At 40.8% G+C, this 24,734-nt stretch overlaps 1 protein-coding gene across 2 annotated transcripts in view; it reads left to right on the top strand.

Moving 5' to 3' along the window:
• htr2cl1 (5-hydroxytryptamine (serotonin) receptor 2C, G protein-coupled-like 1) overlaps positions 1-24,734 on the top strand; it is a 222,828-nt gene that overhangs the window by 161,514 nt on the left and 36,580 nt on the right. Inside the window, exons 4-5 of one of the 2 annotated variants that reach the window (XM_006807044.2) lie at positions 4,487-4,662; positions 18,508-19,537. In XM_006807044.2, coding sequence (XP_006807107.2) covers positions 19,114-19,537 — 424 coding nt within the window. In that variant the 5' untranslated portion in view covers positions 4,487-4,662; positions 18,508-19,113. The remainder of the gene's footprint in view (positions 1-4,486; positions 4,663-18,507; positions 19,538-24,734) is intronic. The other variant, XM_006807045.2, reaches the window with a different exon arrangement.

A 24,734-nucleotide genomic window follows, 5' to 3' on the forward strand; every position in this document is an offset into this window, starting at 1 on the left:
CGCATCCAGCTTCATTCCTGCCGCAGAGATTTGGGCACACATAAACAACTAAAGCAAGTAACATATTTGAACAACAGTACCCTTACACTACACATCATGCATTCAGTTTGAGTTCATGGATAAAAAAAGAGATTTACAGCACTCTTTCAATCCACTAGAGAGATAATACAGATCTTACTCCAGAATCAGAAGGAGTCATCATCAACTGCATGTAAACCAAGCAAATGTTTTCCAGCGTGCTTAGCTTTGAGCTAATAATAGTAGTATATTACTTATACAACTACACAAAAAAAGGAATGCTGCCAAGAGAACACCAGTAAGAGGGGATGAAGGTTAGCTCAAAAAATAATTTCTGAAAAGCTAAAAGTAAGAGATTGGTTACTCCAGAGCAGATTATATTATGATTGTTATTGTAGGGTCTTTACCTTATAATATAAAACACCTTGAGGCATTTCCTGTTGGGATTTAGCACTATATAAATAACACTGCCTGTTGCTTCATGTTGAAAAAGCAGCAAAAATCTGCTCAAAGAACATAGCAACTCGACCATTATCTTCTAAGAAGGTATGCACTGAAAACACCGTTAAACTGTCTGAACTGCACCTAACTATGCCAAAAGTCATTCAGAGGTTTTGCGTGCACACAAATGTTGGAGGCCTTCCATGTAATCTGGGTTATAGTCTGTTTATCACTGATTAGAATTGGGTAATTAATCGCCCGCTAGTAGGTACAGCAGGTCTCCCCCTGGTGATCTCAATGGGAGTGATTACCACCTACAAAGTCCCATCAATGAGAAGATCTGATTTGAAGAGGGTTCAGCACTTTCCCTTTACTGCTCGTTTCCTTTTGTTGCATTCTTCTGACCTCTCTCCAGATTTTTTTCATTAAACTCAGCTGCTGCACAACTTACTGTGGGAACATCTGAAATTACAGCTACATGAAATATGAATCATTGCACTTTCACCACCATAATGTGAATACATTCATTAGGGCATGCCAGGTTTCACAACATCATTGCACTTCGTTGCTACCTCCACCTGAGAATTTCATGTTGTTTCTGAGTTTTATCGATCTATCTCTCGAACTACCCTCGGTATTACCCTAACACTGTTACACAAGCTTCTTTGAATTTCTACCAGCTACGAGCAGCTCAAGACTAGTGGTGAAGATACAATCCTGCACTTTTACTATGTTGTCCATAGTAATTACTGAATGAAAGCAAGGCATTAAAGTCAAATAGACGTCTATAGGAGAGTATCCTAAGTGCGCCGTCCTTCCACTCACTTGTGCATTCTCTCTATGAGACGTGAACTGAACCAACAGGTTTTTCTCAGAATGGAAAATTAGCTTCTCCATGCAAGCTGTATTGGTCTGCTGTGGTGAAGCAGCCTTATGGGTGAATTACGCTTCAGCAGGAAATCTACGTCATGACTTACGATGTAACTGGAAACGCCTTTTAACTCTATGCCATAACCTTCCAAGTATCCTGAGGTGCACCTCCCGAGAAGCAGAGCTATGTTTCAAGTCGACAACTGAAAGGCGTTGAAGGTTACGGCAAAGAAGCATAAATCAGGCATTATAGAGAGGATGAGCAGTTTTGTCAGTACTTTTCTTAGAGGTCGCAATGCTTCCCTTTTCCCAAACATCAGAGGAGCTCCATCATAAAGCTGGCTTTGGATCCTTCACGTTTCCAGTCTGTTTTGTTCAGCTCTGCCAAAATGGCATCTGTTGATGTCTGTGTGTCACTTTTACCAGCTGTTGCTGTGGTTAGTAGGCGCTCTGTGAATTCATCCCAAATGTCACTCGTGCCACTTCGGTTCTTATGCCTCGAGCGTGTTGGTTTCCTGTTCCCGCATATATTTGAATGTATTTGCTTTAAAATAAGACTCCCAAGGCTATAAGCGCATGTACATATGGTATAATGGAGTCAAAGGAAATAGACCTGTGAGAAAAATAATTTTCTGTGGGATTTAGGTGTTTCGGGATTATATTACAGACTTAATTATGACTTTTTTTCCCCCATTCTTGTCCCTCCCTTCTGTAACACTTTGAGCTGTGAAGGATAGGCTTTTATATAAGCTTGGCTCGCTGTGAGATAACTGCCTTTTGGATCCTCTTTAAATGTTTAATTATTGCAGAGTGTCAGGATTTCTGTTTGGAGTGTTGAATGTGCCATTAATTTGTCTGCCAAGTACGATATTTAGCTTATCTTCTCCGCTCTTCTTTACTGACAGAAGACACACTAATCCAGGTGCTTCGTCAAGAGAAATCGAGCAATGCAGAACCTCCCGTTTCAAGATAATGTATTGGCTTTATATTCCTTAAACTGCAACACCACGCACAGTCATCTTCTTTCAGGGTAGCTTTTCAATGTTAGCTTTTAACAGTGGGTTTCTTTGGCTTCTAACTCTTTCAGCGTCTCTTTCTGTTATTTAACCCACCTGGCAGACTGACTCCAGCCAGTCTGTCTTATTGTTGTAACGTTGCTCCATCTGTCCAGTCCATTATGTGGCCTCATGGCTTAGTGACCACGCTGATGGAAATGACCCGTGTGACATTTAAACACAATCCATATCCATCCAATGCGTGCCACATGGAGCACGACATTTGATTTTTATGTCTGAGCTGCATCAAATAGCGTCACTATTACACATGTGGGACCTGCCTGTACACAGGCCTGGGTGCTGATTGGTAGTAATGTGATTTGAACACCTTGAAGTCATCACTTATTTCACTGTGCTTCAGTGAGGCTTAGGTGGCAGTTTTAACCAAATGATCAACCAAAATTTCATCAAGAAAGAACAAAGTACCATATCTGAATTTCTCCTTAGTTTGAGACATTGTTGGATTTTTGTCACTTTTTCCCATCCAGCTTTCAAAAAACTCTACTAAGTGTGAGTTATTGTCTTCTTAATGTGTTCAGTTTAATTCAGTTTATCTATATGGTGCCGAATCACAACCACAGTCTCCTCAATGTGCTTTATATTGTGGGTGGTTGGTTAAAAATTGCAGCTTTTTCCATCCATTTAATTTGAGTTACTTATCTGGGTTCGGATCATGGGGGCAGCAGTTTAAGCAGAGACACCCGGACCTACCACCCACCTCGTCCATCTCTTCCGGGGGAGAACCAGGGCATTCCTGAGCCTGTCGAGACATCTAACCTCTCCAGTGTGCCCCGGGTCTACCTTGGGGCCTCCTCCCAGTACAAAATGATGGAAACACCTAACCTAGGAGACACTCACTTGGTGTCCCAGTCGTGTCTGATTGTGCAGAGGACCCCTCCTGACTGACTGAGAGCCTCGACTTATCTCTAAGGCTGAGCTCAGAAACCCTAAGAAGAAAACTTCTTCCAACTCTAAAAACTCATAATTTATTTTTTTTTTGCTGTCTAGAAAAGGTAGTAAGAAAAGAAATCAATAAAATAAAAGAAATCTATGATAAAAAGTTCTTGAACACATACTTTTTCAACTTCAACTTGTGGGCCCCGTGTGTTTCACATTAGACAATTTTTTCCTGAAAATATTCATAACAACAAACATATTTTTTTAAAGATGCGTGACGAATGACATGAATCAGAAAATACCACTGAACATGTATAAGGAATATAATGTCCTATAAACACTGTTTAGGCTTGAGGGCCATAACTGTCCTGGCAAAGACTCCAAACTTTTAAATATATTTTAAGAAGATTTTCAGATAGCAGAAGGTTTAGTTTTACCTCTGATTATCTATATATATATATATATATATATATATATATATATATATATATATATATATATTAGATTTTCAGTTTTATAATTACAGGACCATTTGGCCAATGAGCAATCAGCAGTTTCTTCATTTACTACAGCAGTATTTCTTTAACATGTAGAAAAACTAAAATGTACTGTTGAACCTGCGCTTATTTTTCTTATACTAAGATATCTCGGGGATTAAATGTGTAGACAAACTTCTTTTACTGACAGAAAGAGGAGTTCCCCTGGTCCGGCCCACCAGTCATAGATCAATGTGAGTCGTATGAAGCTAACAACATAAAATTTAGTTTGTTTAATATCCTCACGTACTGAACAGCAACATTAGTAACACAGGCAAACAGAGAGCCCTAAATAGGATTTATCTTATTTCACACAGTTAAAATTGATGCTCTGAACAATATTTGCAATTTATTCCACATAACATACTACACACATTTAGCTAAGTGCCTTTTCCTGCTTTTCTGATCTTTCTAGCTCCTAAAAATAATAGAAGTCTTTATTCAATGCCACTGTGCTTGTGCTGGATGAAAGAACCAACGATTAATGGTACATTCAGTTGTGGTGTTGCTGCTGGAGTGTGGGTGTGTGTAGGAGTTAGTGTGGTTTTGTGTTTTCACTCACTTTTACCTCTGTTTTGAACTGAAATGTTTTACAAATGAGCATCAAAAAGTCAATACCTCGTTTTTCTCTTCCTTTTTTTTGCCCTTTTCCTCCCTCTTTCACTGCAGGCAGATGGATGATGCTGCTGATCCCTCGCTCCGGAGGTGTGGAGTGACAGATGACAGAGGTTTTGGTACAGCAGGAGGGAGAGCCAAAGATAGAGGCGACGACGGAGAGACTCGCCACTGCTGATAACCGAGAGAACAGAAAAGGTCAAGCACATCGATTGGGAGGTGAGGTAGAAGTAAGTGACCGGATTTACCGATGCTGCTCTTGCTCTCTGTCTTTACAATCTCTCTTTTCTCCCCATTGTTTCTGCAGCTTCATTTCTTTCTTCTTTTTTCTTCCTCGGTACCCTTACCACACTGAAAAAACACGCACACCTCCACCTGCACAGCTCAGACTGCTCAATATTTCTCAACAAACCCGCTTTAAAGTTGTAGTTGCGATGCAGCGCTTCTGTGCTTTTGTGGCGAAAACTCTCCCAGTTTTGTTGATTTGACTTTAAATTTGTGGATGAAGAAGATGTGTTCCTACAGCACAAGAGTGACCGGACACACAGTCAACTCATTTAACTTCTTCTGTTTTAAATTCTCACTATGTTCGTGCTCGTTCCGGGAAGCAAAAAAAAAAACGTCTGCACTTGAAGTGCACATAAAATGTTTAATGAAGGCGGAACGGTAATTTGTTCTGAGCAGTAATGTAGGCAACATACAAAAAGCCATTAAAAACCACAGAATCTGATCTAATGGTTATGCAGGTCTCAAACTGTGATGGTTTATGGAAGGTTTTCTCAGTAGCAACTAAGGCATAGTTGTTTGCACTGTAATTTCACGCACGGTGGCTCAGTGATTAGTACCGTTTAAAGCAAGATGTTCCTGGGTTCAAGCTTCAGTAAATCCCTGTGTAGAGTCTGCATTCACAGAACCACCTGTGGAAAGCTGTGGACCCATTCACAAGTTTCCTCTGGTTCTAAAAACAACATGGCAGATGAGTGCTGCTTCCTGTTGTCCTGGGACACTCGTGCAAAAGCAATTCTTTAACTGTTCATTCACTTTTATTTATGCAGTGTCAGGACACACCATCAGACTCTACAGCTTCAAATAGTTTTTTGGTGTTTGATTTTTCAGGTTCTGTTTAAATATCTTTAGGTTGTTAAGTTTCCTTTTCATGTATTATTCGAGAACTCCTGTTACATCTCTTGTAGTTTAGTATTTTCAGTGTTTAATTGTTTAGTTATTCATGTTTCTAGCTCTTAGTTAGTCCCCTCCCATGTTCATCTTAGTCTTGTCTCTGTATGTTCTTCCTAGCGTCCCCTGTATGTGGTCCATCGTGCTTTCGTGTTTGTTTATCTCAGTCTCAGCGGTCATGCTTCCTGTTTTATTTTGGTGATCTCTCATCTCGTGTGCATTGTGATTTGTTTTGCTTCCTTGGTTTAATGCCGTTCTGCTGTGAGGTTTTCCCCTGCGTCTCCACTTGTGTCTCGGTCACCTTTCCCTCGTGTTCTCAGGTGTTCATTTTCCCCAATTTTTTTTCCAGTTTCGGTTTCAGTTTTGCAACTGGCTTTTCCATTTCCTCTTGTATTCTTTCCTTATCTTTATTTTGTACTTTATCATCAACCTTTTGCTTTTGGCTCCAGTTTACAACACATGATCTGCATTCCCTGCAGATCACGACACATTGAACCACAACAATCAACAATCAGTTTCCTATGAGCCACACTTGGCAATGGTGGGAAGGAAGAACTCCCTTTTATTGATAGGAAGGCTCAGGGAGGGGCAACAACGTAATTCCACTACAGAGACTAAGGGTGAAACACAAGCGGGGACAGTAAGGATAAAATCGAATGCCATACAGCACTCCCAAAAGGTTGATGCTGTTAATCTGGATGTAATGTTTTAGTGGGAGAAATGTTTTGTCACTTATCCAAGCGAATTCTTCAGTCTGAAGAACTGAGGTGACTCATCTCTGCTTTAGCTTGACGCATCAAGTCATACAGTAGTGGCTTCAGAGATTTTGAGAAAGCGATCCATGCCTTCATCTCATCTCGTCTTGACTTCTGTAATAGCCTCTATTCTGGTATTACCGCTACATTAATTGGCCGACTGCAGCTAGTCCAAAACGCTGCAGCACGGCTCCTAACTGGGACACATATCTCCCATACTTGCATCATTACATTGGCTACCAGTCAGCTTTCGAATTGATTTTAAAATGTTAACACTTGTTTTTAAGACATTACATGGCCAAGCCCCAACATATCAAATGCTTTTGGTTGTCCCAAGGTCGAGGTTAAAACACAGAGGAGACCGGGCATTTGCCAACACTGGAGACTTTCAAAACCCGTCTAAAGACCCACTTTTACTCTCTGGCTTTTAAATCAAGATGAGTCTGTTTCTATTGTTCTTTCCATGATTCTATTTTTTCTTAATCTATATTCTATTTTATTTGGTATGTCTTCTGCTTTGACTGTGTTATTGTACAGTACTTTGGTCAACAACTGTTGTTTTTAAAAGTGCTATATAAATGAATAAACTTGAAACTTATAAATCCATGGCGAGAGAAAAGAGGTGAGAACGAAATGCTCAGTTAATCATGGGAAGCTCTCAGCATCCTGAGATTATAGCAGCATAACTAAAGCCTGAATTATAAGCTTTAACAAAAGTTTAAACCTAATCTTAAAAGACAGGTCTGTCTCACAAATCCAGACTGGGAGCTGATTCAACAGTAGAGGGGCCTGAAAGCTGAAGGCTTTGCCTCCCATTCAGCTTTTAGAAACTCAAGCAAACCCCAACAGAACACACAAGGCTGAGTGTTCTGTTGGGGTTATGTCACATTTTGAAGTTACAATTTGGCCTGATCATGCAGGACATTGAATGTGAGGAATACGATTTTTCATTTCAGTTCTGGATTTAACAAGGTGGCAGTTTTCAGTGTTCTTCCTGTCACGTTTTGGATCATCCGAAAGCTTTTCAGGAAATTTTTAAAACAGTAATAAGTACTTACAGGTTATAATAATTTCTGTGCTTATTAAAACAGGCAGTCTCAGTTATATGTGTAACGTGCAGGTTAATGGAAAAGCTCTGCTTAAAAATGACTCCAAGGTTCCTCACAAACATCCAGACAGCAGATGTTGGGAGGGGTTCACTTAATCTGCCATCTGGTATTTTTTTATCTATTTTTGAACTTCTAATTTTAGCAAAGTAAATCCGTAATTTAAAAAGAAAAAAGAACATGTAAAAAAAATCGAATTAGAAACTTCTGCAAAGTGCATTCAAACATCCCTCCAATCCTAGACTCCATTTTTCTGGATTACAGTTTTATGCTGCCAAGGCTACAGCTCACACAACGCTAAACTGAGATCATTTTTTAAAATTGGCATAGTTTTATCCTGGAGTTTTTCCAAAAAAAAGTTATTTTATTTCAGTGCTGTCTCTCATTTATTACATTTATTAGTCTGGAGAGACGAGGCTTGTTCCTGAGGTTTTCTTTCCACATTCAAAACACAAGATAGCATCCGTTACAGTAAAAGTCCGCCATACATAACCCATATGGAAAAGATATATATAAATCTTATAAAGTTTGTATCTGTCTTGTGTGAAACTTGTATGAAAAGCATACAAGAGTGAAAACAGATGTAAGATCCCTAGAAAAATTATATACAGTGGGGCAAAAAAGTATTTAGTCAGCCACCGATTGTGCAAGTTCCCCCACTTAAAATGATGACAGAGGTCAGTAATTTGCACCAGAGGTACACTTCAACTGTGAGAGACAGAATGTGAAAAAAAAATCCATGAATTCACATGGTAGGATTTGTAAAGAATTTATTCGTAAATCAGGGTGGAAAATAAGTATTTGGTCACCTCAAACAAGGAAAATCCCTGGCTCTCACAGACCTGTAACGTCTTCTGTAAGAAGCTTTTCTGTCCCCCACTCGTTACCTGTATGAATGGCACCTGTTTGACCTCATCATCTGTATAAAAGACACCTGTCCACAGCCTCAACCAGTCAGACTCCAAACTCCGCCATGGCCAAGACCAAAGAGCTTTCGAAGGACACCAGGAAAAGAATTGTAGACCTGCACCAGACTGGGAAGAGTGAATCTACAATAGGCAAGCAGCTGGGTGTGAAAAAATCAACTGTGGGAGCAATCATCAGAAAATGGAAGACATACAAGACCACTGATAATCTCCCTCGATCTGGGGCTCCAGGCAAGATCTCATCCCGTGGGGTCAAAATGATCATGAGAACGGTGAGCAAAGATCCCAGAACCACACGGGGGGACCTGGTGAATGACCTGCAGAGAGCTGGGACCAAAGTAACAAAGGTCACCATCAGTAACACACTACAACGGCAGGGAATCAAATCCCGCAGTGCCAGACGTGTTCCGCTGCTGAAGCCAGTGCATGTCCAGGCCCGTCTGAAGTTTGCCAGAGAGCACATGGATGATACAGCAGAGGATTGGGAGAATGTCATGTGGTCAGATGAAACCAAAGTAGAACTTTTTGGTATAAACTCAACTCGTCGTGTTTGGAGGAAGAAGAATACTGAGTTGCATCCCAAGAACACCATACCTACTGTGAAGCATGGGGGTGGAAACATCATGCTATGGGGCTGTTTTTCTGCCAAGGGGACAGGACGACTGATCCGTGTTAAGGACAGAATGAATGGGGCCAAGTATCGTGAGATTTTGAGCCAAAACCTCCTTCCATCAGTGAGAACTTTGAAGATGAAACGAGGCTGGGTCTTCCAACATGACAATGATCCAAAACACACCGCCCGGGCAACAAAGGAGTGGCTCCGTAAGAAGCATTTGAAAGTCCTGGAGTGGCCTAGCCAGTCTCCAGACCTCAACCCCATAGAAAATCTGTGGCGGGAGTTGAAAGTCCGTGTTGCTCGGCGACAGCCCCAAAACATCACTGCTCTTGAGAAGATCTGCATGGAGGAATGGGCCAAAATACCAGCTACTGTGTGTGCAAACCTGGTAAAGACCTATAGTAAACGTTTGACCTCTGTTATTGCCAACAAAGGTTATGTTACAAAGTATTGAGTTGTATTTTTGTTATTGACCAAATACTTATTTTCCACCCTGATTTACGAATAAATTCTTTACAAATCCTACCATGTGAATTCATGGATTTTTTTTTCACATTCTGTCTCTCACAGTTGAAGTGTACCTCTGGTGCAAATTACTGACCTCTGTCATCATTTTAAGTGGGGGAACTTGCACAATCGGTGGCTGACTAAATACTTTTTTGCCCCACTGTAAATGAAACTTATATGTTTTGGATACTTCCTAAAACAATATATGAAAGTGGCCACTTTCACGAGTAAATCATATAAGCCTAATATGATTCACTATATGAAGTAGGCCACATTTGATGCAAGTCTTTTATAAGTTTTTTCTATTTCTTTTCCATATGGGAAGGCTGTGTGTGTCAGCATATTTTCAGACCATTTTGAGTCTTCCAGTTATTAAAAAGAAGGTCAGGGTACTTTTCATTGCTGGCAACGTAACCCTCCAAGGATTAAGGTGGGAAGTAGGAGGAACAATAGCTTTGGTTACAATTACTTCACAACAGCAACAAAATAATCCGATGTACTTTAAAGGCAGCAGGAACTATTCTCTACTCTTATTTTTATCCTGCAAAGCAAATAAAAGTAGACCTGTGAGCGGAGAAAAGAGGGAAGACGAACCACCTGCTGCTGCCCCAGTACAAAATGTTGCCACAGAAGTTGGCATTCACCAGCATATAGCTGGTAAATACATAGCTGACACTGTTTATTGTTAGGGAAACATAAACGCTTAAATGTTAAGCCTTAAACCAAACAAAAAAGGCAGTTAGTGTTTGCTTTGTAGGGCACACTAATAAGAAGAAAATCCCCCCATCCCATTTTGCTTTCCCCCCTCTGCTGTTTTATCTCACAGAGCAGAAATGGCTTAAACAAACAGAAGTGCAGCGGCAGTTTTATTTTCCCCAAGGTGGAAAGCGCCAGCGACCGCGGCGGCGTCTGTGCCACGACTCTGCGAGTCCCCAGCCGTGTCTGCGTCACTCTCTCCAGGATGCGTTCTACAGTCACAACACCAAATATAAGCCTAATCTACATGTGATGTGATTGGTTAGCTGAGACCCGCATCTCATCTTTGGTTTAAAACTAATGAACTGTGTGCTTTCACTCGAGTTTCCAGATAAAAAGATAATCACTGGTAGAATAACAAGTTACTGTCGTGTGGAGTTGAGAAATTGGCTTCATTCGGCGTGACTCATGGTTTCGTGCGCGTCTCTCCTCCCTCGCTTTCTCATCTCTTTTATCTCTTTCCTCTCCTTTCAATCACTTTTCCTTTATCTCCCCAATCACTGCTTTGTCCAACTTCCCTCCTCCTCTCCTCTTCCTCCTCCCCTCTCTTCGTCGTCTTCTCCCTCTCTCTGTGACATATTGCTGCTTTGTCAGGCCAGTTAAATGGCTTGCCTGCAGTGCTGTTTAGTTTCCTGTGAACTATGCTGATAGAGGAGGCGATAGGAAGCAGCTTGTCCGTTACACACAAAGCAGCGCGCTGGTGATAAAGGCACTCACACACAATCCGTATAGTTCTTCCCTCGTCTCGATTTAAAGTTCTTTGCGTTGGTTTTTCTGTGTTGCCTTTTTCATTTTCCAAGGGTAGAATTTTAAAGTGCACGTTATTACAATGCTGTTTACCTTTGTTTATTTGGTTTAGTCAAGAAAAGACAAGCTCAGCAGTTTCACTGGCTTTATGTTGTCCTGAGAAATAATCAATAAATCGTAGTAGCCTCCTCTATGATGTGGTCTTCCTGGTCTTGCTCTTCAAATCTATAAAATATGGCCCCATAGTCCAGGCTAAAGCCCTACCAGGAGCTGAATGGTGGTGAGATTACATTATGATTTGGTCTGATGGGAGAGGCAGTCATTAATATTGGTATCACATATAAAGTCTATCCTCCCCAGAAAACAGATAACATCCTTCATTTTTATGCTTCAAATTTTCTAAACTCAAAATCCTAAACCTAACTTTGGTTGTTTCATTAGCTTAGCTGTGATCACAGAACCATGGAAGTTAATCAGGAGTTGAGCAAAGAAACTTGTCATTATGTTGCCTAGCACCTAGGGCTGGGCGATATATCGAGTTTTTTAAAAATATCGATATATTTTTATACGAGATATAAGATGTGACAATATCCTTTATATCGATACAGTCTATGTTACGTTATAATTGTAGTTGTGGAGCCACAAGTTTGCCTCTCTTTCGTCCACTTTCGTCTTTACGCAACGTACTCGGCCTCGCCCCTCCTTCACTGAACACAACTCCCCCTCCTCCCCCATCGCTTCACCTGCAGGCAGCGACAAGATGAACACGGCAAATCTCCGTTAACAAGTTACTGCGCATTGCCCCGTGCGTGGGGCTGGACGGCGTCAACATGTTAGCGAGCTAACCACGCTAACAAGCTAACCACGCTAACGCCATGCACGGCCTGAAATCCTTTCATTTTCTCAAAAGTTGACAGCGTGCCTTATGTGTGAATTCTGGTTGTGCTTGATGACCGCGAACCGATTTTATGTGGTACACGGTGCTCAGCAATCTGTCAAAAAATGTTTTAGTTCGACTTTGGTAAGCTACGGAGATGCAGCGCTTGATAGATTGTCGGAGCATTACGGCTACCGAGGAGCCTCGCGGAGTAATACGTACTGTGCTTCAACGTAATATTACCGTATTGTGTGTGTATAAGGACCATAAATGGCACCTGTTAAGTGCCGGTTACGAAGCGGATTTCAAACTCAAGGCTGTCAGTCACGAACTTGGAAAGAGAGCAGCTGTGAAATCTGTCTATGTTATTATGCTCAGCGTCTTTTAGTTTACATTTTGACTGCACAATTGTGAGCTCTTTGTTATGCACAAAAACAACATAGTTTTCTTTTATTCATGGAGCATTATTATTTAATAAATGCTCATAATTTATTTTTGAGTAGCTTTGTTCATGTACATCTACGCTGTATGTTAATAAGTGCCCGTGTGACATCTGGGACACAGCTTTGACTAAGAACTCTCTTTTTGTTCTTACCTTATGGCTTTAAAAAAATATCGAGATATATATCTTATATCGCCATCCAGCTAAAAAATATCGAGATATGAATTTTGGGTGATATCACCCAGCCCTACTAGCACCCACCTACCAATGGGCTAAATGGCACTTAATTTATGCTCCGTATAAAAGCCTTGCATCGTTTTAATATCACAACAGCACACAAGAACCTTTAATTCATATCCACAAAAGCTGAATTATGTCATATTATGATGTTGTTACATTTCATCAACCGCCTGAAAAACGAAATGCAATGTTTATACACTTAATCACACCTTGCCATTTGATAGCTAGCATTTCGACATATTTTGTTAATATGTTAGCTACATAAGTGTAGCATGTAGTACATCTCTAAACAAAACAAAATACTGAAGTAACAGTTTGGAGTATCTCCAAGAAAGCGACTGGACTTCTTTCAATTTCTTGAAGATTTCACTTCCCATCCAAGAGGCTTCTTCAGTTCTAAGAGGTCCAGTCGACCGTGACCCGGATGACTGAGAGCCAACACAAACATCTGCTGTAGCAGAAATGCAATGATTCCACTTTGTGGTTTTGTGAGACATTATGTGTCAGAGTTTTGTTACACTGGAAACTCATTCAGTTTACCAAAAATGAATAAATGAGATAAACTCATTTACATGACAGGGATAAATGACAGATGATGTGCACTGTGGTAGAGCATGTTTGACCCTCAAAAGTCTAGATTGCCTGAGCTGTGTGGTTACCGCATGTCAGCATACTGAGCCCTAGTCATGTTGGAAGAGTGGATATGGTATCTGGTGTGAAAGCTACCTGTGCCCAAGCTCTGAAAATAGCCGTGTTAAATAATTTAAATTGCTCAAAGGCATGTGAAAGTAGAGTATGTTCCAAAATGACCCCAAATACACCACAAAGAAAATGGACTCACGAACTCGGATGTGTTATGTGCTTTTCTTTCTTTTTTCGTTTTTTTCAGTCCCATTGTAAAAAAGTGTGTGTGTAAGTGTTCCTTTCTAATGTGTTATAACCCCAGGACATCAAATACTGCCATTATGGGTGTTACAAGGTGTTCTTGGGCATCGATGCCTCACTGTCCCACCAGTATTAAAATTTGTGATAAAGTTTCTCTTTGGAAACGCAACAAACCCAATGCTTTGGGGCAGATTTTCTCAGACTTTAGTCACATAGACCTAGAGACCAGTCAGCAACACCATTGTAACCTCCAGTTGCTACCAAAAAATTGTTTTCCCTAAATAATTGCTGAAGGTTGCCGGCTGTTTCCGGTTTCACACTTCACAGTTTCACTACTGCTCAGCAGTTGGCAAGAGTTTGCAGACAAGCCAAGGAGGTTTCTGGTGCAAGACTAAATACCTCTTTGCCAATGTTCCCTCTAATTTTTCATGTGTCTGAGCGAACACACAGACTCCCTGAGCGGTCCCTTTGACCACTGTGAGCGACATCAGACGTGTGCACTGTGGTCACGCCAGCATCAAATCCATCCAAGTTACATGGTTTATTAAAATAATCAAATTACAGCATTTACATTTATGTTAGACTACTTTTAATTAACTGCTTTGGCCCACTTACAATGAAAATGTAAAACAAAAATGTAGTCATTGACCTGTGTAGTATGTTAACACTATTGGAAGTAAAAATAACTTGAACTCCAATTTCGAAAACACAACTTACTTTTTTTATTATTTTTTTTATAAAGCTCTGACTTGTATAATGATAATAATAATAATAATAATGGATTGCATTTATATAGCGCTTTTCGGGGCCCTCAAAGCGCTTCCACTATTCATTCACTCTCACATTCACACACTGGTGGAGGCAAGCTATGGTTGTAGCCACAGCTGCCCTGGGGCAGACTGACAGAGGCGAGGCTGCCATATCGCGCCATACTGGCCAACACCAGTAGGCAGTAGGTGAAGTGTCTTGCCCAAGGACACAACGACCGAGACTGTCTGAGCCGGGGCTCGAACCAGCAACCATACAATCGCATGAGTATGAGTCTGTGGTCTGGGAGAGAGTCTGTAACTCTCTGTCTGCAAAATACAGTATATAATGACCAATGTTGGGCAATTAATTATATAGTTACTTCTTCAAAAAAGTAACTCAGTTTGGCAAACAGCAAAGTTTTTTGCAGCTATTTTTTTAAACGCAGCCAAGGCGTTTTTAAATAAACATTTCAAACTATTTACAGAACAATCAGCTGTTCTGCATCAAAGTTGATGCCACACAAATTATTTGTGCCACTCCAAAAAATAATTTCTGTCCACTATGAGATAAAGGAGAACAACAGCCTGATAACTGCAGGCCTGACAGCAGGAGATGTATCACTCCTGTAACATTCAGCAGTCGCCTCATTGTTCTGACACACACAACAAAACTATTGACTACACTGCACACTGACTACACAAGATTTGCGCTGAACATCTCAAATCTCTCACATCTCAAAACACCTAAAACTTCCCCCCGTTTCTTAACAACAAGATGCCACGTTGCCATATCATTTTTTGATTGGTCGACATGGTACTTTTTTGGACCAATAGGAAAGGTGGGGGGTGGGGTTTGTTTTTTCTCACAGGCTTTTGAGCCTTTTTTCTCATAAAACGCCGTTTTTACAGTTTCTTCCCGCAGTAAATATAAACAACGACAGTATTCAGGAAGAAAACCAAACATTGCATATTTTTATCACAACTCTGGTTTTACGTGGCCTATCAACACAATTTAAAAGCTGGTATAAAGTCCACACTTTTTCCGTCAATTGTTCCGTTTGTCCTACTCACATCTCCAATGGTTGTACACGTTGTCATTAACGTGGCTTCACTCCACATCAGCCACGCCGCTTTGCTAGCTAAAACACGGTGTCGGCACATAAGGACGCTGTCATAGCCTGTCAACAACGTTGATTCGCTGCGTATATACGCATCGGCTGAACTATGGGATAAGGTGGCATCATTCTAATCCCATATGGGAGCAGCCAGTCACTTACTGACTAACACTGCAAAACATGATTGTTGAAGTATTAATTTTAATTTCAATTCAGGTTAGTTTTTTTGTGCGCAACGCAGAATTTCTGTGCGCAGAGACCGTGCCTACAGTGCGCAGCTTAGAGGGAACATTGCTCTTTACTATCAATTTCATCTGTCAGCAACCACTTACCAAACAGTCTAGTGACTGCTGGCTGCACAGGGAACTGCAAACCGGTGGGTCTCTAGGTCTTTGTGACTGAGACCTAACCGTATGTCCCAGCACTAAGCCCTCATTTAGGGCTTAAAAAAAAAGCAATCCCTTATTAAAGAGGTAGAATGTCAATTTAGAGACTTAAAGGTATGGAGATCTTTGCAGCTGTCCTTATTGCACTTGCATGCAGAAAGTTTCCTTATAGAGCACAAACTTGAGGGAGGAATGTATTTAAACAAAAAGAGCACCAACTGGTGCAGCTGGACTGTAGTGAGCACTGTGCCAACGCTTTAGGCTCTATAGCTCACTCCAAATGTTTAGAGGGTCCTCAGTAATACTGGTATTTGGATGAAGCACAGCAAAACCTAACTGAACCTCACAGGCAGTCATGCTCTGGTATGATGAAAGGCAACCACACCTAAAAAGAGTGAGGCATGCGGGCTCCTGTTTTCGTTCTTTGCAGCATCCAAACATCTCTGTGAAATAGCAAGTGCATGTTTCCCATAGAGATATATGAAATTACAAGAAATTATTTGTGTCACTTGGTGACTTCAGCCCAGCTCAGTCTCAGGAGTTTGTGAAATAGTCACCAAAAAAAATGAAAGAACTACACTTTTGTCAGTGAGCACACATTTGTAAGTCATGCAATTCAGTGGGAAATATGTTTTGTCCCAAAAGCACGTATGTTCTGTAGAAAAAGCAAGTTTCACCATGGCAACCAGAAAGAAGGGTTTTATAAGCCATGGCAACTGTTGCGTTTATTTTTTAAACCTAACCCAGCAGATTTTAATGCCTAAAGCTGCGTCCACAGTGGAATCAATTGGCAGCGACCTGGCAACCACACACCACAGAAAATCAACTTCAAGCGACTGCACTACTTGCAAATAACCCCTGACAATGTAAAATGGGCGGGACCTGAGATAACCATTTCTCAACTTTTAGGCGGGCAACTGTAGCAACTAAGTGAGCACAGGATACTACTGATTGGCATGTGGCCTGGTAGTAAATACATGCTTTTTTCAGACAACAGTGCATCCCTCACAAAGCCTTTTTTGGTTAGTGCATTACTTGCCCACTGATGCATTACGGCCCATCGGCCCAACACTAACCCAGCAAGCTGAAAAATGATAACAACTGGTCAGGTTAGACAGGTTGTTATAGGATGACCCCAAATGGGTCACATTCCTATTTCCATCCACCCTGGGAATAAGAATGTGCCATCCTGTCAGTTTAGTGGAAAATGAGAAAGGAAGTGTTTAAGTATAATAAGCGAAAGCAAAACAAAACAAAAAAAAACCATTAAGGTCCAATTACTGCATTCAATATGATAAAAGACCAGTTGGGAAGGGTGTGGTTCAAGGTAAACTGGTAGGTATCTACTTTGGACTCAGTTCAGGGGTTTTTGAAGGTTCTCAGTCATCCAGGTCATCATCATCTTTAAGTTTCTTGAAGACGTTTCACCTCTCATCCAAGAAGCTTCTTGAGTTCTGAGAAGTGGAGAGCCCTATTTAAGCCCTATTGGGAGTGTCCATAAGAGGGTTGATGACCCTCTATTGATCATCTGCCTAATCACATGAGCCAAGGTGTGAAAACAGGTGCTGGTCACTATCAGCCAAATTGTCATTTAAGTACGAGGATGGGTTGTTTTTATAAACAACACAAGTTGGAACACACACACCCAGACACACACACAACAGTAATCTGAATGAATTATTGTGTTTGCACCCAATCACACCTAGACGGTTCATCTGCATTCAGAGCAATTTACACAAATAAGTGCAAAGCAGAGACAAATGAATACACTTACACACATTAAACAATACAAATGTTAACAGACCCACACAGTGGGGGGAAAAAAGAAGCACAGTTTTTATTATTGTGTATGTAGCATTCAGTAAAATATGGACAGACATACTCTATCCTTCCTGATATTATCATAGACTCGCCGCCCACTAAAATATCTCAGCTGGAGGCTTGGTTGCGTCTGGAGATGTGCTCGCTTTTCATCTCAAAATACACACTCACAAGTGGACACATGGGAACGTAGAAAGAAAAAAGTACAAAAGTAAACACACACACACTTATTCGCATTTCATTCTTAAACATCCCACGCAAACAGGAAAACGTCTCAATGGTTTTTGGTCGTTTGTGCTCTTCACAGGCAAAGACTCACTGTATGCGCGCGCTGACTATCAGACACACATAAACTTTGACTCCTCCACCTCTCCTCGAAGACATTTATGAGGTGCTAAATCACTAAGCTGCCTGACTGGTAAGGGTAAATAGAGAGGAGAGCCATCACTTCGGCATACATACACACACACGCACACACACACACACACACATGCTGTGATGTGAAGGAATAAACATCAAAGCATCTGTTGGATTTTTATCTTTAGTATATTTTTTGAATGAGGACAGTGTTTAACGCTCTTTTCAGAACTTTTTTTGAGGAGTGCGGACAAAGTCTAAATTAGTCTGGTGGAGAAATCCCAGAGAAAATGCAGGACAGAAGAAGATTTGAGTGCGTTGATGCATGGCTGAAGATGGAGGAAGAAATGGATGAAAGCTCGAAAAAGATTTAGAGAAGGAAAAAATGGAAATTTATTGAGACTGAGGAAGAGAAGTGGGTGAATGGAGTAGATGGATGGAAGGAAAGTAATCGGAAAAGGGGAATATATCAAGACAGACCAGAAGGAATGTAAGAGAGAGAGGTTTGATTTATTTTTAAATCATGAATGACTGGGTGAAAAAACTCGTGTATGCAGGAAGTTCTAATTATATGATCTGATTCTTTTTTTTTCTTCCATTGCCTCTTTCCGCAGTTCGCCCTCACCATCATCTCGGATAAACACCTCAGATATGTCCGTTCACAACAGCAAGGTTCAAAGCTGAATGCAGATACTGAAACCGACTGACACCCTGTGGCAAACGGACTACAGCGATTGGGTGGACAGAGGACGATGGTGGCCGGCAGCCATGGATATGAGTCATCCAATTTCCAGCTCTAAATTAAAAACTCTTAAAGTCTCACTTCCACTTGGATGTAGATGTGGCTGAACACCAAAAAGCAACTCGGGACAGTTTTGCTCAGCATATACCTTGAGAACTCCCTGGCAATGATTTGTTGGCCAGTAATGGGAGATACAAGCCTAACAGAACAATTTGAGGCTGTTTGGAGCTAGCAAGATTTATTAAAACACAGTAATAAAACCAAGAGCCCTTGTAGCTGCTTCTTCCCTATCCCCCTGCCCCAGCTTCCCTGTCATTCACAATCCCCCAGATTTCTCCCTTTCCTGCTTTCTTCCCATCCCATCTGATCAACTCTTAGGCGATATCCTTCAGAGAAGTGTCCCTTAATTTTGAGTGCAGCTTCTTCTTCTGTATGCTTCTGAAGCAGATTGTCCAATCTCCAGTAATCTCTCTTTGAAATGGGTGGCCCGGCAAGGGCTCTTCTTGGCGGGTTCGGGACAACCACATCCTCCTTGGAGGTCGGGGGTCGAATGGCTTGGCCAAGTAACAACCCCTTAGATCTCAATCAAACCCTCCCATGGGGGATAGGACTTGGAAGCAGCAGCGGGGGTGGTGGTGCTTCCGGCATGAGTTTAGGTCTGGATAATTTAACAACCCAGGAGTCTGTGAGCAGGGCGGTTATCAAAGAGAAGAACTGGCCAGCGCTGCTCATACTCGTCATCATTGCGCTGACGATCGGCGGAAACATTCTGGTCATCCTCGCGGTGTCGCTGGAAAAGAAGCTCCAGAATGCCACCAACTTTTTTCTGAGGTCACTGGCTGTAGCGGACATGCTCGTAGGGATCCTGGTTATGCCGATCTCTCTTATCAACATCCTCTATGGTAAGTCAACAATACCCATAAATGACATCAGCATGAAACACTTATATACAAATAAAATTCACAACTCATCTCTGCTGACAGTAGCATATTTATAGTCTTAAGCAACTTTAAAACATCAGTGAACAATTGGATGAGTTAGTCTGGTTTATATGTAAGTATATATATTAGTGCTGTCAGCGTTAATCTCGTTAAAATGACGTTAACGCCATAACCGCATTAACGCGTCAAATCTCTGTTAGTAAGTTAATGGAGATTTGCCACGTTAATGCGGTTATGGTGTTAACGTCATTTTAATGAGATTAACACTGACAGCACCCAAAACAAGTCGTTCATTTTACTTTCTGTATCTTTGATTTTTTTTTTTCATTTTTCTTTTCTTTTTCTGTTTTAGCCATTTTCTAACAATGAGTCAAGTGTCAGTCATCATCTTTGTGTGCTGTGATCTCAGCACCTGATCAGATGTGTTCATGGACATAGTGCAACCTGTGATCAGACCAGCTGATATCATTTAGGATAACTTAGTAAATTAGTGTTTGCACTGAAGATAAACTGACCACTTAAACATTTAAATGATGCTTTTCTAGTTTTGTAGCATCAGGCTGAAAAATCAAAGAGAAGGTGGAGAAATTGCTGCAAACTGAGAAACTACATTACTCTTACATTCTCAGTATGCTCAGTACTGTCAAAAGGAACTTGTAAATTACTCGTACCGACTTTGAAAGAATAGCAAAACAGATGATCCACTTTCCTTAAGTGCTTGTAATTATGTATTCACTTCTTTACAGCCCCTCCTTTAATAATAAAAAGCCAGATTCTTCCCTATAAATCTCAATCTTTAGACAATCTGCACCTGATCTCAAATATCCACCCACTTGCCAGCTGTTGTCAGCACACTGACATGCGCCTGCCATCATTAAAAAACATTTTTCCGTGCAGTTATTGAAATGATTATTACTTCTCTGAGACGGCGCACACTGTTATTTTGCAAGTGAATCAAAAGCCAGAGGATGCCAGCTTAATAATTGCAATTTCATACCAGCTTTTTACTGCTGTTCTTGCTTCCAGTGTCCATGCCAGGAATCTGCATGAACGCCCACATTAGCATAATAGGATGTGCGCAGCGTTTCTTCCCCAAGCACGTGTGAAAACATTCGATTAAAGGTCTTCTTCTAATGTTTCAGCTAGCTCTCGACGTGAACGCCTCAGGAGGGAGGTACATTTCCTACTTCATACCTGTAAATGTCACCATCACAGAGACGATCACAGAGCTGATAGTCAGTGAGAAAATCTGTTTCAGAGATGTAGATAAACAGATGGTGACCTTTACAGGTTTCAGTGACAGCATTCTTTCTCAGTGCTCACATCACCAGCTTCCAAGAACTCTCAGCGCTTTATGATAAATGTATCTATGTTTTTTGGCTAATATCATACTTCCAATCGTATGAAGCCATATTTTAAAGATTTTTGATCAATCTGTTCAGTAATCTGAGAAATGTGAGGACATTTTATGAAGGTATATTTTCAGGGATGCTGTGCACGATATACCTTTTTAAAGGGTAGCTATAATGCTCATTGTTTCTAGACCCATGTTTTTATTATTCGACTGCACTGGAGTGTCTTTGCGTGATTTACGTTTTAAAATAATCTTTTTTTATCATTTAGCTTTTCTGCAGTTCATTCACTCTAAAGCAGTGTGTTTGAGCTCCCTTCCATCTCCTTTTAAGACAACTTTGTTCTGATTGGCTGCCCCTCACAATTTGAATATTTTTAAAGCAAGTGGGTGGGGCTTCTGTGCTACGTGCCCACAATTAAGTAGAGACAATAGTTGTAGTGAAACCAAGTGCATAGAGGACTTGAGCTTTTGGTTCATGGAGATTGATTGAATATATACTCTGACCTCATTATTTGAAACTGTGGCCATGTTTTGAAAATGCCACTGTGACAGAATATATGACAGAAATTAATAAAACCCATAGTGTGGCTACTTTGACCTCTTTACAGCTACCATGTTGCTGCCAACGATTAAGGCAGAATTTGCCCTTTGTGTGTAATTATAGAAATTTGTTTAGATCTTCTAGTTTCCAAAACTAGGCTTCTTTAGCAAAATGCAAACTAACCCTAACCCTCATTCAGTGGGGATTCTGGTGGATGTTAGTCCTCAGTCACAGAAGCCTAGAGACTGGTCTGCAACCTCATGAAAAAATTAATATTTCCAGACTGGTTGCAAGTGGTTGCAGCCATCCAGTCGCTATGGAAAGATTTGTATTCCACGACAAATTGGCAAGTGGTTGCTAGAGTTTGCTGGCTAATACTAAATTTGTCTCAAAGAGGTATGCAGTGCTGCATTGGAAACTGCTTCGGTCAATAGCAAAATGCTCTGGTCTCCAGTAGTTTGCATGGAAGATGCCAACCAGTTTGCAAATACTTGCAAACTGGTTGCTAAGTCAAAGTGGATTTGTGAAGATTTGAGGCTAAATGTAAATGGAGAACTTTTACGTTCAAAGTAAACGTTGCACTTTTCTGCCTTGAAGGCAAATGCTCTTCATTTCTGATTTGTGTTACACAAGTTTTGCCACCAGTAGTTGGTTAGTGCTTCCACAAAACACTAGGAGGAAATACAACCATTCTCCAGGCATGTGTAACTCAGGCTTTAAGAGCTTAGTAGAATAGAAGAATATACAATGTTTTTAACAGTGATGACAGCAGCGCAGCCCTTTCTGCATAGGCTTACCATGAAATTAATCATTTATTATTGATTAGGACTTGTAACAGGTCAGAACTTGAGGTTTTCACTGTGAAATTTGATGAAGCATGCAAACAAAGTATGCAAACTAATTGGATAAAAGGAAAAAGTAAACTTAAGCAGTCAACATCAGTTTCATCATCTTGCGTGAGCAGTGCTTCAAGCAGTAGAACTAACAAGTCAAAAGCCAAAGGATAAGTCACATGAATTTAATTACACCATAGTAATTGAGTTTGATCTATTCTAAGTTTAAGAATTTTATACGCCTTAGGTCAGCTGATTTAATAATCAAATTACCTCAGAAAACATGATGATGAATAGCTTTCTTTATTTTTCTTGGAAAGTTAATCATACCTCGACACAATGTCAAAATCTCAGCTTTTGTTGCATTCTCACATCCCACAGCTGCAGATGCACGGCTTTAATATATTGTGAATCAAGGACTCTGAACATGAACCAGGATTTCTGACAGGAGTCGTGAAAGACCTGTTTTAAAAATTTAAAGGTGGGGGGAAAAAAGAAAAGAATAGAAGGGGCTGTGTAGGTGTGCGGGCTAGTGAGGATGTGTGGAACCTCTTCTCCTTTAACAAAGAGAAAACTTCAACAGAAGCAGGCTCAAGGATGATGGCCATCTGTCTCAAACGGTTGTGGTAAGGGTGAGATTGGAGACAGAAAAGAAGAGTGTGGAAGAGAGGCAACAAACAATACAGCGATAGACACTCAGCAGGTTAGTGAGGCCGGTGGCTTCAGATTAGAAACATCCAGCTCTGGAGGCAGAGATACCAGCAGACAGGGCAGAAAAAGCACAAACAGGAGGAAAGAGAAGGCAAAGGAGAAAACAGGAGATCAGTGAAAGGCAGTTTATTGAGGTCATCTTCATGAGGTGGGATTCATCTGTATGAGTTATAATAAGGCAAAAGGCATATAGGAGAATGAGAAAGATGTATTCTTTGTTTCTATCTCAAATATAAACCAAAATTAATCAATCTATTGTCTAAACATTATTTAGAGAAGAACGTTTGGCCATATTTCTTCCATCCCCCATATATAAACAAATACAATAAAGGCTTTTATACATTAACCCCTCCATGCATCTTGCGTTAACTAATAACGCAGTAGGACTGTCCAAAAGCTTTTTTCTTTCTTTACTCAATTCAGTGTTCTCCTAAACAACAAAATCTCTACATCAGCGCAGCTATAGAAGAAGAAGAAGGCGAAACCAGTTTTCTCCAGGAAGACATAAGAAGTATTACAAACTTATCCGGTTGTATGTAGAGACACTCAAAAAGGAAGAGGAAGGAAAAGAGGAATAGCTCAGGGTAGATTCATGGATGCAGTGAAGACATGAAGATTGTTGGTGTGACAGAGGAGGATGCTAGGGATACTGTGAGATGGAGGCATATAATCCACTCTGTTGACCCATAATGTAAGTAGAAGAAGAAGGGTTATACCGGCAAAAGAGCTGGTATAAGTGGACGGATATCAGCAGAACAGATGAAGTGGTTTTAAGCTTTGCCACTGTTTTCCTGGTTCTTTGTTTCTGAAGTCATGCTCACACTGGAGATAAAGATATATCAGCCTCTAACCCGCCTGTTTCTAAATCTTTCTTTTATGTCCGCTACATTTACGGCAGTTCAATAAAATACTAATAATGCTGGAGGCCAACTTTAATTCACCTCAATTCTTGCTTCCCAGCCTATAAAATGCAGATGTGATTCTGCACATACTGTGTGGATATTCATGCTTTGGTCTAACTCTTTTATTTTGCCCTGCAGGCCTTTTGTTTCCCCTGCCAAACCTGACCACATTCACTACAGTCATGCGTTGGCTTTGTGGCAGGCAGGCATCCTGCTGGAATGCTAAGCAGGATGGGGAAGGTTGATTGCTGCTTAATGGGCCACGCGTGGCCAATGGACACACTCGCTGGCCCGCTCTGTGCCTGTCTGTTAGTTCGAGCCACCGCTGATTGCTCACTGTGGTAATCAATGTTTCACACAGACACACACTGAAACAAAACACTGACAAGTCTGTGCTTTCCTTTCGCTCTTTCAGATGCACAAACACACTGAGACAGATTGGCTGTTTGTCTTTCTGTCATTTATATACACAGAAGAACACAAGTCCCTGCAAACACACCCAGTGCTCGCACACACACTTGAGTGGAGTCTGGATCTTTACGTGCAGTGTTATCCATCAGACTGGTACTTGACTGCATTGATCCTCACGGCTGGCTGAGTGATCGACCAGACACACACACACACTCTCGCACGTCACTGAATGTTCTCACACCATTTCGACTGACAATAAATTATTCCAGCTATCATAATAATGATGATGCTAATGAGAATGATGATGACAATCATGATAAAAGAGGAAGGGAATGGTAATTTAACAATGTTTTTTTTACCTTCTCTCTTTCTAATGCATAGGCCTATATGACATTTACACACACAC

This window comes from Neolamprologus brichardi, chromosome 3 (genome assembly GCF_056152115.1).
Source record: "Neolamprologus brichardi isolate AB-2024 chromosome 3, ASM5615211v1, whole genome shotgun sequence".
In the NCBI taxonomy this organism is placed as follows: Eukaryota; Metazoa; Chordata; class Actinopteri; order Cichliformes; family Cichlidae; genus Neolamprologus; species Neolamprologus brichardi.